At 47.1% G+C, this 19,686-nt stretch overlaps 1 protein-coding gene across 3 annotated transcripts in view; it reads right to left on the bottom strand.

Annotated features, from left to right (window-relative positions):
- Window positions 1–19,686, bottom strand: part of FRMD5 (FERM domain containing 5) — a 290,625-nt gene that overhangs the window by 40,979 nt on the left and 229,960 nt on the right. For all 3 annotated transcript variants that reach the window (XM_059702929.1, XM_059702910.1, XM_059702920.1), the window contains exon 2: window positions 1,479–1,583. In XM_059702929.1, coding sequence (XP_059558912.1) covers window positions 1,479–1,583 — 105 coding nt within the window. The remainder of the gene's footprint in view (window positions 1–1,478; window positions 1,584–19,686) is intronic.

Raw genomic sequence — 19,686 nt, 5'->3', positions numbered from 1 at the left:
TCATAGAACTTATAGGGGACACAGGCAATCACAGGGCATATGGGGCACATAGGAGGGACCCTCATTCAGAGTGGGGCTTAGGGAAGACTTCTGGAAGAAATAAAAGTCTAGGCCCATGGTCGGCAAACCGCGGCTTGTGGGCCACATGAGGCTCTTTGACCCCTTGAGTGTGGGTCTTCCACAAAATACCGCCACACTCAAGGGACCAAAGAGCCGCATGTGGCTCACGAGCTGCCGTTTGCCGAGCCGCAAGTTTGCCGACCACTGGTCTAGGCTAAGACCTTATGTGTGAGAAGGCCATGAGCCAGAAGAAAAGTGTAGACCGTGGAGAAGTGAGAAGAACTATTCAGGCAAGGGGACTGTATAGGTCAGTGATGGCGACCTGTGTGTGGCACGGAGTGTCAGTATTTGAGCTCGGCGTGTCAGCGTTTTGAAAAACCCTAACTTGACTCTGGTGCCGTGTCACATACAGACATTTTTTGATCTTTGCAACCATAGTAAAACAAAGACTCATATTTTTGATAGTTATTTTATATATTTAAATGCCATTTAACAAAGAAAAATCAACCAAAAAAATGAGTTTGCGTGTCACCTCTGACTCGCGTGTCAGAGGTTCGCCGTCGCTGAGCTAGGTGAAGGCTCTGGGAAAAGACAAGGATGACGTGGGGGGCCACAGAGCGGTCTGGCAGGGCCATAGCAGGGAGGAGGAAGGTCAGGGAGGTGAAGCTGGAGAGGTGGGCAGCTGCTGGGATAGCGGGCTGGTTGTTCTACCTGTCAGGAGTATCACAGTCCTTGGCAGTGCCCTGTGTCTGCCGAGCCGACCACACAGCGTAGAGCAGAACAGGAACTGCAAGACTTGCAAGGCCCTGCAAGGCCCGTGCCAATTTGGCTCTCTGTCCTGCTCAGATTGGGGTGGTGTGGCACCTCAGGTGAGGCCCAGGTACTAGAAAGGGGCAAGAGGGGTTCAGCCTGTGACCTTGGCCCTGAGACCACAACTCTAGCTCTACCAACAACTGGGCAACTTTGGGCAAATCACTTCAGCTCTCCAGGCTGCCGTTCAGCCTCTGTAAAATGGTGAGCAACGAGGTGAGCTCTGCTATGGCGTCTCCAGGTCTCAGAATATGATTAAAAAATATTTCTGTTGATTTCAGAGAGGAAGGGAGAGAGAGATAGAAACATCAATGATGAGAGAGAATCTTTGATCGGCTGCCTCTTGCCTGCCCCCCACCAAGGATCGAGCCTGCAATCAGGGCATGCGCCCTGACCAGTGAATCCAACTGTGACCTCCTGGTTCATAGGTCGACACTTAAGCACTGAGCACACCAGCCGGGCTCTCCTAATATGATCTGAAGAGATGACACTTACCTGTAGTGTCTGGTTGGTCCCTGACTCCTAAACTCTGAAGATGAGTGGCAGCTCAAAGCGTCAGGCTTATTGACCAACCCTCTCCTCCATTTGTGCTTTGAACTGTGACTTACCCGCTGCTTATCTGGGTCCACAAAGCGGATCCCAAAATAGTCTTTTTCAAGTAGGTTCAGGTGGTGGCAAAGAAGGTCAAATAGGTACTGGCCTTTGGCATCTCTCTGCAAGGAAAGAAAGCTCCATTGAGAAACTAGAGGGCTTCTTCAGGGGACTTTGTGCTGATGGTCATTAAAAATCATTTTTAACAGCTGTGTGAGGATATGGGCGGGCGCCTGTCCATAAGAAGTCCGGGAGTTAGGGGAGCCTGGTTCTGCTCTCTAATGCACGAAGCTTCTAGGGCATGTCAGTGTGGAATGCACCAAGAGCAGCTGGCTCTGCCTCTAAAGTGTATTCTCTCCATCCCATTACCAACCTCATAGGTGAAGCTCACCACCATCTCTCAGCTAGGTCACAGCCAGAGTCTTCCAACCAGTTCTCTGCTTCTGCTCTCACACCCTCTCCACACAGTGAACAGGCTGACCACATTTTAGTCTTTTAAAAATATGTTTTTTTAATTGAATTTATTTACTTATCCTCACCTGAGGATATTTCCCATTGATTTTTAGAGAGAGTGGAAGGGAGGGGGAAAGACACACAGAGAGAAACATCGACGTGAGAGAGACACCCATCAGTTGGTTGCTTCCTGCATACACCCCAACCATGGCCAGGAAGTAGCCTGCAACTGAGTTGCATGCCCTTGACCGGAATCACACCTGGGACCCTTCCATCCACAGGCCCATGCTCTATCCACTGAGCCAAACCGGTGAGGTCTGTGTTTAATTTTAGAGAGAGAGGAAGGGAGAGAGAAACATCAATCTCTGCTTCCTGCACAGCCCCTACTGGGGATCAAGCCCACAACTTGGACATGTGCTCTGACTGGGAATCAAACCAGCCACTTCTCTGTGCGTGGGATGCTCAACCAACTGAGCCACGCTGGCCAGGGCCACAATTTATTTATTTTTTGCTGAATAAGTAAGACAGATACCTAGTAAGATATTCAAACACACAAAAGTATATACTACGAAGAGTAAGTCTCCTAGTCACCTTGTGCCTCAGTTCCCCTCCCCAGAAGAAACCCCTCACCAGGTTCTTACGTATCCTTAATGAGGTGTAACATTACAGCCACCCCTATATCCATATCCATCTCCTCTTTTAAAAACACATCGGCAGCACATTGTTCTCTATTCTGTTTCTTGGGATTTCCCCCCATTTGGGGTATCTTGGAAATCCTTCTAAAGCAGTATGAATGGATAAGCCTCACAGTTTGTTTTTTCCTAATAGAAAAATGGAAGCCTCACAATTTTTAACTGCTGCAAACCACTGGAATGAACCAAACCACTGGAATGAACCAAACCACTGGAATGAACCAGCTCCATGCTGATGGAATTTGTTTCTAATCTTCTGTTACAAACAACGTGGCAATGAGCACACAGTGACCTTCAGTTACATCACCACTCCTGCTCCACACCGTCACTGGCTCCCCATTGCTCTCAGAATACAGTCCACACTCTGACCTCGGCCTCCAAGGCCCTACACGACGGCCTGGCTCCTGCCTCTTCTCTGAACTCACCCCAAATCACTCTCCTCACTGCTCTCTGGCTCGGCCTCTCTGTTCCTAAACGCTCCAAGGCATTTCTGCCCCTGCATCTTTGAACTCCCTCTGCCTGGCACGCTCTTCCTCCAGCTCTTCTCACGCCACTCCTGTCCTTGGGGTCTCCGCTCAAATGTGCTCTCTGCAGAGGGGTCCTCCCCTATCGCACAGCCCCCTCCCAGCTACTTTCCATCTCATGTATCCTCTTCGTGTCCGTCATGGCTCTTACAGTTAATCAGTAATTACCCTGTTGATTTGTTTACTTATTTGTTGTCTGTTCCCTTTCTAGGCTATAACATTCCTTTTTTAAAAAATATTTTTTTATTGACTTCAAAGAGGAAGGGAGAGATAGAGATAGAAACATCAGTGATAAGAGAGAATCATTGATTGGTTGCCTCTTGCGCACCCCCCACCACGGATCGAGGCCGAAATCCAGGCACATGGCCTTGATCGGAATTGAACCTGGGACCCTTCAGTCCACAGGCCGACGCTCTATCCATGGAGCCAAACCAGCTAGGGCAGGCTATAATTTTTCTGAGGGCAGGAGCCCTCCCCTTGAACTTTCACAGGGCCTGGCAAGTGGCAGGTAGATCCTCAATAATTGTTTGTTGAATAAACCAATGACTGAATGAATAGAAGGTAGAGGGTCAGCTGAAAGGTTTCACAAAATGTGAGGATATTAGGCCATTTCTAAACCCAGAACCTTCTCTTTCAGGGACCTGCCCAGGAGGTGGATGACTTGCAGGAAATGGTCAGGACATCTGGAGCTCTGCAAGCATCGCTCTGTGGGCTTGTCCCCAGGGGTCTTCACAGCCGAGAGAATCATCTCTGGTGGCTGTGTCTAACTGTGCATGCAAATCGAGGCTGTCTTATAAGACCCAAAGCATCCCACCTGTGCCAAGGGCATGGGCTATTGCAGAAGGGCCTGGCTCTGGTCCATGAAGGTTTGCACTTCATCGCTTCCTCTTCTGCGGGCTCACCCTACACTATCCCAGGAGAACTAGGGCAGAGTATCACATCTATCAGCAAATATCCTAAGAAGCTTATCCTTAGAGGACTGGGAGGATGAGTGGGAGGAAGCCATGTAGGCCCCGCTCTCTTCTGCTGGCCTCACACTCCCTCTCACAACATAATCCTGGGCCCCACTCTCCTCCCCACCCCACCCCCCTCCTTTGGTCTCCCACCAGCAAGAGCTACTTTCAGGACAGAGACTTGCTAGGAGTCACACCGGGACTTCCGGGAGGCGGGCCGCCAACCAGGTCTTTCAAAGGCTTCTAACAACTGTCGTTTTGGGCAGGGGCTGCCAACCATTTCCTTACTGATGCCCCAGCATGTGGGAAGAGCCTAAACTCATTTTTAAGGTTCTTCTGGGAGTAGGGGAACTCATTTAACTCTATCCCAAGCGGTATGTCCTGTGCGATTATCCTTCTCAGAGCAGCTGGAAAGGAATATTAAGAGACAGTCCCCACATGGTGAATATTTTTCTCTACAAATTTTACTTTGCACCAAACTGGCTATTACACTGTGCCCAGCTGGGGCGAGTGTTAATGGCTGAAGACGTTTGCTTCCATACATATAACCACCGTATTAGCAGGAGCGCGGGGTGGGCATGGGGACAACGTGCTTCTGTGGTAGAAACCACATGGGCTTTTCATAAGAATCATGTCTTCCATAAAAACAGCTCCCTCTCATGGGCTGGCAGCTCAAGCTCACTCATAGCTCTCCCATTCAGAGGAAGAAAAGGAAGCTGGGCTTTTCTCTTCAGGAAGTTATGAAAAAAGACATATCCCATTACACATCCCTTTATCAATTTTTTAAAAAGGGATCTTTTTTCTTGCGATTTCTTAGCACCTGGTGAAACCCCACCATGAAGTCCCAGTTCCCCTGGGTTCCCATTTACTGGTGGAAGGTACATGGTTCTGAAGGCTCGGCTCCCGTGTAGGCTACTGAAGAGAAGCATCTTCCTGTGTTGTTTCTCCAAGGTGGGTGGGAGGGAGGGGAGTGGCAGGAGAGGTGGGAACAGAGCTCTGGTGATGGCAGAATTCCTGAAGTTTCCATTCCCAGCAGAAACAGAAAGGCAGAATCGCCTCAGAGCCCTGCTGTGGCACCTTCACGGAGGGTGACGACCTGCCCCTCTTCTGGAGTGCTCACGTCTGAGGCTGGTGGGGTGGCCTCAGGCAGCCTTGGCGGTGGGGGGGCTGGAGAAGGAGGGGGAGACAGTCAGCTGAACCATCCTGGTGGGCTTCTTGGACAAGCTGTTGGCAGGGGCAGGAGTTCAGGAATTTCATACTTCCTGGCTTTGGGGGTCCCCCTGCACTTCCAGATGCTGGCAGTATCCTAGAGCCTCCTCTCCGTGGCCTCCCTGTGCTAAGTCTGGGGCTTTCCGGCATTTTCTGTGGCAGCCAGTCTTCTCTTTGTTGGATGGCAAAGTCCAGGGAGTTCCTTCTTCTTTACCCTTTGCCTGTAGTCGCCCTCATGCTATGGCTAACCCATGTGTTGTGTGCCGAGTGTTGTGTCTTTGATTTTTCTGGAGAAACAGGCCTGAGCGCTGACAGGTGATAATTGTTTAGTCACAACGTCCGGGCTCCAGGCCTGAGGATGTTAATCTTCAGGACAAGAGAGCGGAGGCAGCGCTCTCACACCAGCTGACCCTCAGAGGGGATTCTCTTCAGAGTCATTGTGGGTCAAACTAACTTATTAAATAATCACACTAGGAAGTAAATTCGTATGTTATGAACCACAATAGTACCCGCGTATGAAAATCAGCGCATAAAAGTCAACCCATTGCATCTCTCTATATGGTGCACAGAATGATTCCCGAGCCCCTAAGAATCATTCTGGAACTCTGAGGTTGGGAGAATTCGTGTTCTTGCTCCTCCCTGGGGCTCCTGGTTTGGGTTCTCATGGTTTGTCTGTAGGGAAGGGGCGGAGGCAGCAAGCAGTTTATGGTATTTAGTCAGTTAATTGTATTTTCTGTCTCATAAACAATATCCTGGGGCAGGAGAGCGGTTTTATTTGAACCCATTATAGGGTCAATCCCAGGGATGCTGGCAGGGTGCATCCCCGTGAGAAGGGGTAACGTGTAGAAGCCCCCCACTCATGAGGCCTCACCTTATTCTATCCAGCTTACCTGCGAGGCAGGCCAATTTTAAGAGCAGACTACGTGAGTCTTAAAGAGGGCAAGAGCGAGCCGGACTTTCTCAGTTCCCAGCCCCATGCTGTTAAAGGGGAGCTGGTCATGGTGTCATGGGCCTTAGAGAAGGCGGAGGTGAGCCGGAGGGCAGGGGGCAATGCACACCTGCAGTCCAAAAGCAGAGGAGCCCAGGATGGGGCGAGGCCTCGCCAGGAGGGGGTGACCAGAGGGTGAGAGCGGAACAAGTTGTCCTCAGAGGCCTGACAGGGAAGGGGTAGGCACCAGGGCTGGGATGGCATCTTGGCCTTGATTCTAGCTTAACTTTATATTTAGGTGTCTTTTAGGCCAAACACTTCCTTGCTTTCCTTACCAGTGTCCTCTAAGGGCATGTGTGTGCCATGTCTGCCCGGAGCAGATGCTGTGTAAACGCATTTGAATGTCACAGAGGAACAGCCACATTAGTCCATCTTCTCAGGGCCATGGCATGAGCACAATGAGCCGAAAAGTGTGAATCAGTTATTGGGGTGCAGTCCCACCTCCATGTTCACACGCCACACCCAGCCTAACTTCCCCGGAGGGAGGGTAAGGGGCACAAATGCTAGCAGCAGGGCCCTGTATTTCTTAGCCTCAGCACCTACCACACTAATTTGCATTTTCTTTGACGGGAGGTAACCCTTGCTGAGCTCCTGGCCCAGGATCCCACTTTTCTTGCTGAGTCCTAAACCAACAAAATCTGTCCAGGAACCGCTGAGGCTGCAGCTAAAAAGCTCACTCTGGGAGAAGATGGGGAAGTCATTCCGGAGAGAAATGCGGCCGTGCCGTCTTCTGTAGGAGACTGTCCCAAAGGCAGCAGGGCCACGCCCAGTCGTGCTGTCGGCTCCGAGGAGATGGATTCCAGGACTCAGGCTGGCAGGATGGGGCCTACCAGGCACTCCGTATCTAGGCTATAGAACCAGGAGGCTGCTGTGGGGCCAGGAGGCCCAGCCCAGTGCAGGGAAGTCAGAGTTCAGAGGGAGAAGGGAACAGTGCTTACCCAGACTCCTGCAGCCACTGGCCTCACCTAGTCCTTAATAAAGGCAACAACCTCTTGCACCAAAACTCCCCAGTCTACATGCAACTTGAGGGAGTTAGGTGATTTTCATGATGCAAATCGGTATCTGCAGGTTCAAATGCCAGGCATGTGGTGCCTCAGGGAGCCCTGTTGGCAGTCCTTGCCTGGGTCAGAGAACTGGCTTAGCTCACTGTCACATGGCATGCAGAGGATGTGCACGCGGGGCAGGGAAAACACATCCAATCTGTGTGCAAGTAAATGTCATGGGAGGGAGGACTAAGTGTTTTGTTAGCACAGATGGCCCAAAACAGACTCAAGGGCAATTAAGACTCTCTGAGCAGAACCTTCAAACCTGCTGTTGAATAGCTGGTAAGAGCAGGGCTAATGAGAGAGCTAGACTTATTGAGATATCAATGATGATGCTTCAAGAGCCAAGATGTCTCACCCTGCTGGCTTGGCTCAGTGGTTGAGCATCAACCTACGAACCAGGAGGTCACGGTTCAATCCCCAGTCAGGGCACATGCCGGGGTTGTGGGCTCTATCCCTGCTGTGGGGTGTGCAGGAGGCAGCTGATAATGATTCTCTCTCATCACTGATATTTCTGTCTCTCTCCCTCTCCCTTCCTCTCTGAAATATATATATGCGCCAAGGCATCCCCATTCCTATGTGGATTCCTTGCATCTGAAAAGAAAAAAAACCTGAGCTGGGCCTGAGAGAAGTAAACTGGTTTCTAATTTGCACAGTGAGGCCACTTTTACAGTAAGGTGACTCAGAAGCATCACTGTTTCTTGCTATTGGTTGAATATATTTTGGATGTATTTTTCCATCCAGTGCTAAATATCTCAGTGGACTAGTCATGCCATAGCTACAGGATTAGTGAAAACTCAGCCTGGCTTGTTAGGAAAAACTCATTACTTCGTATTTGTGAGCAGTGCATGGCATGGTTCCCCCTCTCTCTTATACACACACAACCCTCTCATACAGCTAGGCCTCTCAGAATGTTGCTTCAGACAACTTGTGAAGAAAGTCCAGAATTTTGGGATAATAGACTTCTTGCTCCCAATTAATTTTACTACCTTTTTCTTCCCCAAGGGCAAATGCATGTTATTTGTCAAATCTGGGGATTTCTGGAGTTGTAAGGAGTGGTCTTTGTCAGGAGAAATATGGCAAAATCAGCATCTTCATTGTTTCTGTAGCTATTCCCCCAACTTCCCCTCCCCCTCAGCAGAAAGCTGGTTCCTGGTCAGTACCAACAAATGTGATGGATTCTGGGCTAGACACGTCCCAAGAATGAAAGGGGCCAGGAGTTTTGAGTCCTGGTGCAATCTCTTTTTCAATTTGTCACTCATGTCCCCTAGAAATTGAGGTGGAGGCAAAGGCAGCAGAGGGAAGGGCTCCGGGAAGGCGAAGGCATCGAGGATGTGCACCAGGGTCAGAGTCAAGGCCCTGCTCAGACCTTAATCTGTCTGATTCCATTTCCTTAGCTGTAAAACAAGACTAATACGACATCTCTCAAAGGATAATTGTGAGGCTCAAACAAGACACATACAAAATATAAAACCCCCTACCAACGTCCTCTGCCTCCTTGACCTCTCCCTTTAGGTTGAATGAACTTGCACATGACAAGCCCTTAGCAAGGAGACTGTGCGCTCCAGGAACAGAAGCAGGTCCTCTTTAGACAAGAACACTTGGTGGGTCCTGGTACATGTCCACTTGTGCTGTGCTCCAAGCTTATGGGGACAGCCACCATTTGGGTTCTCAAAGAACAGACTGGCATCTTCTCCATACCCCAAGGCTATTTTCCTCAGACTAGGTTGGAAGGAGAGTATAAAAATATTAAATATATATCATCAAACCAAACCCCTCAGAGGCCTGGCAGCTTCTACTCAACACCACAGAGACAAAGGCCGAGATTCTACGATACTCTCTTGACATGCTCCTCGCACCCCAGAAGGAAGAGCTGAGTGAGGTGGAGGGTGAGATCACAACACAGTCCCAACAGACACTGTACCTTTTAGTGCCCTGGCATTTAGGAAAAGAAAAAAGCATTTGGCAAAATGTATTTCATTAAATTAAACCAGAGCTTCAATCTCTCTAAGAAATAATAATAATAATTGGTTCTCTCTGGCATTAAAGTTACTGGCGCTAACTGTGGTCTCAAATTCCTCTCCCTGGAATCCTATACAACCCCATACTATTGGCCGATAAGGGGGAAGGATGGACAAGAGGAGCCCATGACTCTCTGATAGGAGTCCCAAGTTCCCCAGAGCTCACGCAGGCACTCAGCGGCTGGCATCCCTAGCTAGGACCAGCAGGCCATTCTCATTGTTTCTCCCGAGAAGTGCAGCGAAGACCTCCCTTGAGAAGTCTCTGGTTATAGCAGATAGAACTCTGAGGTGGGGTTCCAGGGCCTGACTCTTGCTCTGTGGTCCCATTAATGGTGCAAAACCACAGTTACAAATGCTTCTCTTCCCAGCGCAAGTGGAAACGACCTCACTAGAACAACAAAACTGAAAGTCCCTGGGGAGGAGTGAGCCAGCTGGGGCCAGGAGCCAGCTGTGGAGAGATGGTTTAAATGCTGAGGCCTGGGAAAGCAGTAGGATAAACCCCAAATGTCACAATAGTGGCCCTCTGTCCCAGTGGTGGCGGGGGACTGAGAGGGCGCCCAAGGTAGGAGACAGATGGCTAGCTCACTTGAGAGTAGTTTCCTTAATAAACAACAAATTCAGAACCACACCATGTTCTGGAATAGTGGTTCTCAAACTCGAGTCTGCATCAAAATCACCTGGAGGGCTGTTCAAACACACACTGCTGGGCCCCCCTCCCAGAGTGTCTGGTTCAGTGGGTCTGGGGAAGGCCTAGTAATTTGCATTTCCAACAAGTTCCGAGAAGATGCTGATGCTGACGGGTGAGGAGCAATGGACGAGATCAGCCTTTCTCCAGCACCTGTTGGTCACTATCAGCTCTTGCAGCAAAAACTGCTGGGATAGGGGGAGGAAAAAAGGATATTTGAACTCTACTACAATGCAGCTGTCAGCACACTTCTCAGTTTTCATTCAGTTCTCACATTTTCACCTACCATGACTACCCACTTCAGAACATCAGGCTTGCCAGCGAAATACCACAGAGAAACTCTGCTCCTTCCTGCCAGGTTCTCAAATGCTGCCTTTCCTGACGTGGGCAGGTGCCCCATTCTGGTTGGAACATTCAAGTCCCCAATTACCGTTCACTTTCTTTTTTTAAAATATATTTTATTGATTTTTTACAGAGAGGAAGGGAGAGAGATAGAGAGTTAGAAACATCGATCAGCTGCCTCCTGCACACCACCTACTGGGGATGTGCCCACAACCAAGGTACATGCCCTTGACCAGAATCGAACCTGGGACCCTTCAGTCCGCAGGCCGACGCTCTAGCCACTGAACCAGACCAGTTAGGGCTACCGTTCACTTTCAGTGGCTAAGTAGCTCAAAACTCAATGCACCTTCGCCATGAACTAGATCATCAGAGCACAAAGCTAACAGTTATTGTCAGACCTAATTCAGAGAAAGTGCTTCCTTCTCACCTCAGTTCTGCTCTCAGTGGCAGGGAGTCTGTCCCAGGACACTTCCTCTCTGGCCTCTAGGGGGTGGATGGGAGCTGCCCAGACCTCTGCCTGCTGCTGCCTCTTCCCTGTATCTGTGCTCTTTCAGCTTCTGGGTCAGACTTCTGTCTTGGAGTCATGACCAGCCTTCTCCTTCCTCTCTCTTCCTTGGGTGGGAAGTGGATGCGGATAGAATATGTGCCCCGAGGATGTCTTCCAAGGAAAGAATCTGTGCTCAGCTTTGAGCAGGGAGTTTGGGGCAGGAGGGAAGCGATGGGAGTGATGAAAGGCAAATTCTGATTTTGATCTCTTGGGCAAGTCATTTCCCTCGCTGAGCCTCAGTTTCCCTGTGTAAACGATTTCATGTCCCGTTATGTACCCAAATTCTCTCTGTTATTAGTTGACCAGAGTAATCATACTCCAGGTCCATCTTCTCTTAAAGGATGACAAAAAGAGAAGTTTGTTTGTTTGTTTGTTTTTTTAAAAGAAGCGTAATTAGGTAGCTTTACAAAGTAGATATTTATTAAGACGTTTATTGCAGGTTTAATTAATTAGAAAACGCAGGGCCATTGCTCAAAGTAAATATAGAGAGTAACTAAACAATTCATTCAGTTCTAGAAACTGCCTCCAGCAGGCCTGAGACAGTGCAGACCGTTATGTGAAACTGTTATTCTGCTAGGCGTCCGTTCATTTTATCTTCTGCTGTGAGCTACGGAAAAATCCTGTTAGGTCATCCCGTGCACGCCCCCAGCCTTGTACAGTGAGGACTGTTCCGGATCTTCTCAGACTGCACCTGAGGCTCTACCCCCCCCCTGTTCTCCCCAAGCCCATGGTTTCCTAGGCTCCACCCAGGTGGCAGTGGGGCTCCTGAATTTCTATCTGGAAGGGCCTTGGGGTGGGGGTGATGGAATAAAGTTTTATATGCATGGGCCCATATATAAGATTGAGAACTCTTCAACTATCCAATAAAGAAGGGATAGGGAATGACACAGACGAGAAGGGGCTGATAAAGTGTCCCTTCACCTCATCCTGCATGATCCTAAACTCACTTCGAGGCAGAGCTTCTGAACCTGGGCTGAGGTAAAAGTTAAGGGTGAGTACCCTCGGGTCCCTGAACTTGTTCTTTCCTGAGGGTTCTCCCAGGTGTAACACCGTAGTGGCTGAGCAGCAACAAGTGCCTCTTGGTCCATAAATAATTCCTGGGTTTGGAAATGTATCACCTAATGTGCTCTGGGGGCGGGGCGGGGATGACCAGATCCCCAGGGCATCAAGTAAAACCATGGTCTATGCCAGTGATGGCAAACCTATGACATGTGTGTCAGAGGTGACACGCGAACTCATTTTTTTGGTTGATTTTTCTTTGTTAAATCGCATTTAAATATATAAAATAAACATCAAAAATATAAGTCTTTGTTTTACTATGGTTGCAAATATCAAAAAATTTCTATATGTGACACGGCACCAGAGTTAAGTCAGGGTTTTTCAAAATGCTGACACGCCGAGCTCAGAAGGTTCGCCATCACTGGTCTAGGCCTTGCAGTGTGAAGGAGAGCAGAGGGGCGAGATGTGGCCTGAAGAGCAGGGGTGAGTGCAGGAGAGGCAAGAGCCTTGAGCTCAGCAGTTGCCCCTGAGGCCTCTGGCACATCCTGGCCACCACTGAGCCTTTGCATGGCAAGGCCACCGATATGGAGACCAAGAGATCCCCTCAGGGCTGCACAGCAACACTGGTCTAGGTAGCACCACTGAAAATATCTTGCACATCTGCTGCAAACTCAATATTGTGTAATTCAAAGGCCAAAAGGAGGATGACAAACCATTTGGAAAAACACTCAATGTACAGCTGACCTGTGAACACGGTGTGTAAGGGCACTGACACCCTCCCACCCCCTGTTGGAAATCTGAGTATACTTTTGACTCCAGTTGGCCCTTCCCATCTGCAGATTCAACCAATTGTGGATCCACACTTAGGTATCCGCAGGTGGGAAAGTGAAAATACTGTTTTGATCCTTGGCTGGTTGACTCTGCAGGTACGAAACACATGGATATGAAGGGCCAACTGTATTTATTGAAAAAAAATCTGCATATAAGTGGACCCACTCAGTTCAAACCTGTGTTGTTCAAGGGTCAACTGTATGCCTATCGACGGCCTCCATTGGGCAAGACACTACCTGTGTGTTTCAGGCTGCAGGGACATGGGCTTTAGAGACATCTGAAAAGTGACTTAGTGAAAAGCCTGCTTCCTTCCTCTCATCTCACAGCCCTTAACTGTCCTACGGGTGCCCCTCCCGTGTTCATGTCCACTTTCTTCTCCATTACCTGGAGAGATGGAAGCGTGGTATCCAGTGTTTGCACTCATGGTGCACACGAGCCTTGTACTTCCTGAGGAGCATCTGCTAATTAACTACTAAATGACGTGACCAGGCTAATAGCGGAAGATTAGCACTAGCTAATCTTATGAGCTCTTCCCTCCTGAGTCTTCAACTCCTAAAACCCAGTGAGATGAGTGTAGGAAAGAACCGAGAAGAATCGTGTTGGGGTAAGACTATTCCTGGAGATGGAGTCCCTGTCCAAAGCAGAAATTCATTAACCCTAGATATTCATTTCAGGATTGGTCTCCCAGGTATTACCTTTAGTCTAGTTTGCTGTACTTGAGAGGGACAAGGGCTCCCAGCCTCAACATCATCGACTATCACAAAGATGCCTACAGCATAGCCCAGCTATACCATAACTGGTCAGGCCACCCACACAGTCACGGGACCCAAAAACACGGCTCTGCTTCTAGGAAGGGGTGTGTGTGTGTGTGTGTGTGCGGGGGGGGGGGGGGGGGGGTTGTTCCTTGCCATTGGATGGGGAATGAAAAGTTCAATCCTGAAAAAGACTAATCATTACACCTGCTTAATTATATCGATATAAATCTTATAGCCAAGTTCTTTTTAGGAAGTTGATGTTGGAAAACACTTTCATGTTTCTGGGTTCATGTAGACTAGGATTTAGGATGTTTTTAACTTCTGGAAATTATCAAACATCCTGGTGTGGGCAAATCCCACATGTCTCTAGGGAATCTCCTCTTTCCCTTATAGTTCTTTCTGAAGCTTTGCCTGTCTTTCTAAAACATTTCCTGACACCTGGTCAAGGTGCCTCAGGGTATTGTTTGGGCTTCAGCACCTCGGGTCACTGGGTAATAAACACAGGACTGGATGGCTGCCTTATCACTTGTCAGAGGCCAGGCTCCTCAGGAAGTGTACTCCGGGAGGGAGTTCAGCATGCAGGGTGCTTTTAAGGTGTGCTCTTAGGATCATGGAAAGGACTGGAACAAAGCTGGGATGGGGAGGGGAGAAGCTGAGCTACGACACAGGCTTAGTGTGGAGTCGGCTGAACATGGGAAGCTCTGGAGCTAGAATGATCCTTCGGAGTTGTTTCGAGTGGTGCCAGGATAGCCCCGCCTTTTGTACCCCTGCCTTAAGCAGTCACTGGGTAAGGACCACTGCTAAGGGCACCCCCAGGGGGATCGGGCGGGACATCTGAGTCTATCAAATCTCTCTCAACACAAACCCAAAATCACAACGACCATTTCTTAAGAGCCTACCATGTGCCAAGCATTCTACAAGCATTATCTTTAGTGCTAAGAACAATTCCATGGAAAGGAGTTCTATTTACCCCATTTTACACAAGAGGACACTAAAGCTCAGTGGAGTTAAATGACATGCCTAAGACCACACAACTAGTATGTGACCTCAAGCCCAGGCCAGCCTTGCCCCAAAGTTCATACTCTTCCCATTATGCTGAACTCCCATCTGCTGATTTTCTCATACGGCTCCTGCACAAGTAGCCTGCAGCTCCCTCCTTCTGTGTAGTTTTGGGTTGGATTTGTAATCCTCTGATTACATGTCTAATTGTGGGGCTGAAGATTAGCAACAGCTAATCTTACCTGGGCCCATTGCTTGAATTCTTTTCTGAATTCTTTGGATCTCTTAGCCCTGGGCACTACTGGCCTGCTTCACACAGAAAGCCACTCCTAGAAAACGTCCAGATGCTGGGCTTCAAAACGTAACAGAAAAACGGTGACTTAGTCAACCATATTTGAAGATGATGAATAAGAACGAGCAGCATTTAAAGCCAGATTTCTTCTTACTTTTTTTCTCTTAGGTTTTGGGGGATCAGAACATTTCCAAATTTCTATATCCCAGAGATTAGAGATCAGCTCGTAACCAATCCCAAACCCCCCAGACCGGGCAGCTGAGCTATGAGCTGGGTGTGCGAGAAGTCACACGTACCCTTTCTATATCCCCAAAGGCAGTTATCAATCTTGTTCTCCAGAGAGCCCTAATCTTCCACATGATGTGTGTAGGCCAGAGGAAGTCATTGGCTCATTACAAGAAAAGCTGCCGCCTCAGCGAAGTGATACATTATCATCAAGTTTCTTTGGCTCTGTGGGTTTTCTCCCCAGGTAGAGTGTCTTATATGTCTTTACCTGGGCTGCTCTTTTCAATTCATCAGAGATGCTTTCTTAGACATGCATGTGACACCTAACCGTGTAAGTGTCCCAGTTAGCGAAACAGGGTCTGGAGCAGCCTCCTCATGTATTCAAGTCCTCCCTGCACTTCAAGTAAGAATTCTTTCGAGGCCACATTACTTATACCTACTCTCCCTGCCTGGAGACTCTAGAGATGAATGATGAGTTGGTTGCCTCAATTTCCCACTAACTAGAGGGGAACGAAATTTTTGGGTAGGAAGGATCTCTCACAAATTATAATGGGACGATATATGTCATAACCTTAATACGTACAAGGTACAGGGACAGTGTGATGGAATGAGACTACCAGAAAGACCACACAAAGACAGTGATTTACAAATTGAGTCTTGAAGGATATGTAGGAGCTTGCCAGCCGAGGAATGGGCGGACAGCAGGGGCGACCGCGTGTGCAGAGCAGGGCATATTTTAGGGATTTTAACCACCGGCCCTGGGGTAAGGAGGTCTGCTGCAGGAGACCAATGTGGAGAGGCAGACAAGGACCCGGTGGTGAAGGGGCTGGTATGGCATGCTAAGGACTTTATTCTGCAGGTGATGGCAAGGGGTGGGTAGATTTTAAATAGGAATGAGACTTGAGTAGACTTCATGTTGCTGGAGGAGGACTGGCAGATGGTAAGGAATTCCAGTTGGAAAATCACTATAAAAATCCAAGTGAGCTCTGAGGGGCACCCAAACTAAGATAATGACAATGAGGATAAAATGTGATGGGTTAAAGAAATATTCAAGTGGCAGGATAGTGTTTAAGTGACTAATCTGAAGAGGGGTGTGAATGAGAAGTAGGAATGGAAGACAATTTCCACAATTTCAATTCAGCAAGGAGCCTGGAAGAATAGGTTGAAAAGCTATCTTTAAATAGAGCGTCATCATGATGACTTTGGTGGAATGGGTCATTAATTCTTTTAAGGCTCTGACTATTAAATTAATTAAGGGAAGAATTAAGATTTCTTAGATTAGTCATTACATTGATTTGTTTTTAGAGTACACTGTTTTGGAAAATTTTGTCTTTTAAAAAATGTTTGCTAGAATACATTATTTTCTTGTCCGTACCATGGTTGAATTCAGTTCTCAAAGCACAGACATCATGTTTGTATAAATAGAGACACGTACAGTTCTTTAAAGCAAATTTCAGATGCTTTCTTCTGAGCTTCCATAGCATTTTGGGCATATCCTCCATCTTACTACGTTGTAATTATCGACTAGTTTGTCATGGAGACAGGGCAGGTGGGACAGGGGTATAGTCTTATTCCTTTTGGTATGCCTAATCTTTGAACTACAGTGGGCACTCAAGAAACCAATCTAGACTGAATAAAAGCTGTGAAAATAAAAGTAGTTGGGTATCTCTACAAATCCCACTCCAAGAGCCCTTTTCCCAGACTGGCCAGCGGAACTGAAACTAACTCTGCACAAAAACCATGGGGATGCTCTGGCTCCAGTAGCTGGGTCCCTGCATTAACTTCAAGTTGTATATTGGTGGTCACTTTCATACCAAGGAGAGTCAATTCCAGGCCCAGAAATACATCTGAAGATTTAGCCCATAAGCAGGAGCTATGGAGGCAATATTTCTTCAACTCTTAAGATTCTGACTCAAAAAATACGACAAGAGAATTACTGGTGCCCACATTTATGGTCAAATTAACCAGGACAGATGCAAAATGTTTTCACTTGAAGTTGAATCTCAAAAGCCTCATTTGCATTTTCTCTCACCCAAGGATATTATTAGAAAAAGCCAAGATTGCTAGTACAGGGTATTTCATCTTTGGTTCTTCTAAGTTGAATGAAATACTTTAAATTAATCATCTCTGTCATTAGATTTGTCCAAATGCTCTTTCCAAATTACAGTTGCTTGAAATTTATAATTTAAGAATTTATGAAGGTCAAAAATATGGAATTCCAACTAATATCTGAAATGATAGCCTCAAAGACAGGAGTCCCTCATCTCTGCCCCCTCCCTCTCCTAGAGCAATCTAGTGTAAGGGCTGCTGCTGAGAGGCAGACATTTCCAAACGCAGCCACACTGAAACTCAGTGTGAGTTTTAACAACTTGCTTTTCAGAGTCTATGGGCTTTGACAATCTAAATTTAGATTTGCTTAATGGAATGGCTTTGCTTTAAAAAACAGATTTTATCAAGGGCATTATAACCCTATTCTCCCCAAAATTTATTTAACATTACTCATTTGGAACAATGAAGAAGAGACAGGAGAGGGCCAGGATTACTTAGTGGTGTTTTTATTTTAGACAGTAATAATGAAATAAAACTTTTATTGCTTTCTGACTACATATATAAAAATTAAAATATAAATGAGTCATGAATAATTAGGTGTTTGTAATCATAACACACAATACACTTTCATGAATAATTGTATTCTGTAAGGTAGAATACTTTAATATTTAAGGATTAATTAGACTCAGAACTTGATGTTCTGGATATTTCATAATACTATGTATTCACCTCTGTACTGGGTAAAATAATATCCCCCTAAAATTCATGTCCACGTGGAAGATCAGATTGTGATCTTATTTGAAAACAAGGTGTTTGCAGATGCAATTAATTAAGATGAGACCATCCAGGTTAGGGTGGGCCCTAATTCCAATCGATAATGTCCACATAAGAAGGCTGAGTGGAGAAAGACACACAACGACAAAAGAGCCATGTGGAGGTGGGAGTGACACAGTCACAAGTCCAGCAATGCTGAGGTTGCCAGTAACCACTAGAAACTCGGAAGAGGCAGGGAAGGATTCTTTAGAGCCTTCAGAGGGAGCATGGCTCTGTTGACACCTTGATTTCGAACTTCAGTCTCCAGATTTGTGAGAAAATAAATTTCTGTTTTCAAGTCACTTAGTAGCCCTATAGATTATTCTTATAGCAGCCCCAGGAAACTAATACAACCCTCTTTTAGGGCAGTCCTTTTGATAGTGAATGTAGGCTTGTGTTGTTTGATGTTTTCATAAATAGCATGTCATCCAATATATCATTTCATCATAATGTACATGAGAAAAAAAGTGATTCTTGGCTAGGACCACTGTCTTGGTAGAGTATGCACCCTCTCCCCATGTCTTCGTGGGTTTCTCGGGCGACTCCAGTTTCCTCCCACATCCCAAGATGTGCATGTGAAGTGAATTGGCCCGTCTACATGGTCCCAGTCTGAGTGAGTGTGGGTGGGTGTGAGAGTGCCCCATGATGGAAGAATGTCCTATCCAGGGTTGGTTCCTGCTTTGCACCCTGAGTGACAGGGTTAGGCCACCCATGGCCTTGAATCAGCTGGTCGATGTTTCTCTTTCTCTGCTCTTGATTGCTTCAAACCTGCAGTTCTATCCAGTCCACTACTCATCACAAGAGCAGAACCATTCAGTTGTCCAACTGCAGGATTCCTTCCCTCACATGGGGTGGGATGTATATGTGTGTGTGTGTGAGTATGTAGCATGACTGTAGCTACTTATAATTTAATAGTTCTCCTGTCATAGTTATATGTTCATATACATGTGGAAATAACAGAAGGAAAAGGATGTGTTTCAGGATCGCAGAGCCTGAACTAACGATGGGCCAGGCCTTTACTTACACATTATTTCTAAGCCTCTCCATTTTTCAGATGAGGAATTTCAGGCTCCGGTCCATTGTTAATACTCTTCCCACCCCAGCACAGGGCTCTGGGATAGCTCTCACATATTAATGTAAAATGCAAGAGAAAGACCTAAGATATGTCTGGGAGTCTTGGGGCAGGAGGGGAGTAGAGGTTGGCTTGGCCTGTGCTCAGGAGGGAAGGGTTGAGGGCTGGGATGGCTGAGGGGAAAAGTTGAAAAGCAAGAGCCCTGCTAGATGGACAGGGGGTCTCCAGGAGAGAAGGGGCCTCAGACTCATCTTGTCCTCTTCTTTCCCCCTGCTCTCCACACGGTGGTCACATGGCCTCCTCTCTGTTCCTCAAACATGCTGAGCTTATTTTCAAAGACAGAGGCACTGAATGATGACTTCGTTAATTTATTTACCAAAGCTAATTAAAGTAGATACTTTGGAAGCCTCATAGGCAATTTCAGTCTTTAAAACACTGGATGACACAATTCAAGCAGGAAACTAATTCTCTTGTTTCACTTATAAGCTAAAAAGTACAGGTTTTTTAAATTCCCAAACATTTTTGTCAGAAATGTCTTGAATGATTTATTTTTAGCAAGCATTACACAGGGATGGCTGCTGAATATTTACTTTGGATCTGAGAGTATATGTGAAGAATATCAGCTAGGATATACTACTGGTAGCCATGCATGGTTACAAAAATTTCCATTTATACTGTTCCAAACTCCATATATTTAGAAGTTATCATCTCAATACCATGCTGATAACCTTGA

Source organism: Myotis daubentonii, chromosome 1 (assembly GCF_963259705.1).
Source record: "Myotis daubentonii chromosome 1, mMyoDau2.1, whole genome shotgun sequence".
NCBI classification, from domain to species: Eukaryota; Metazoa; Chordata; class Mammalia; order Chiroptera; family Vespertilionidae; genus Myotis; species Myotis daubentonii.
This window is presented reverse-complemented; position numbering and strand designations above follow the sequence as displayed.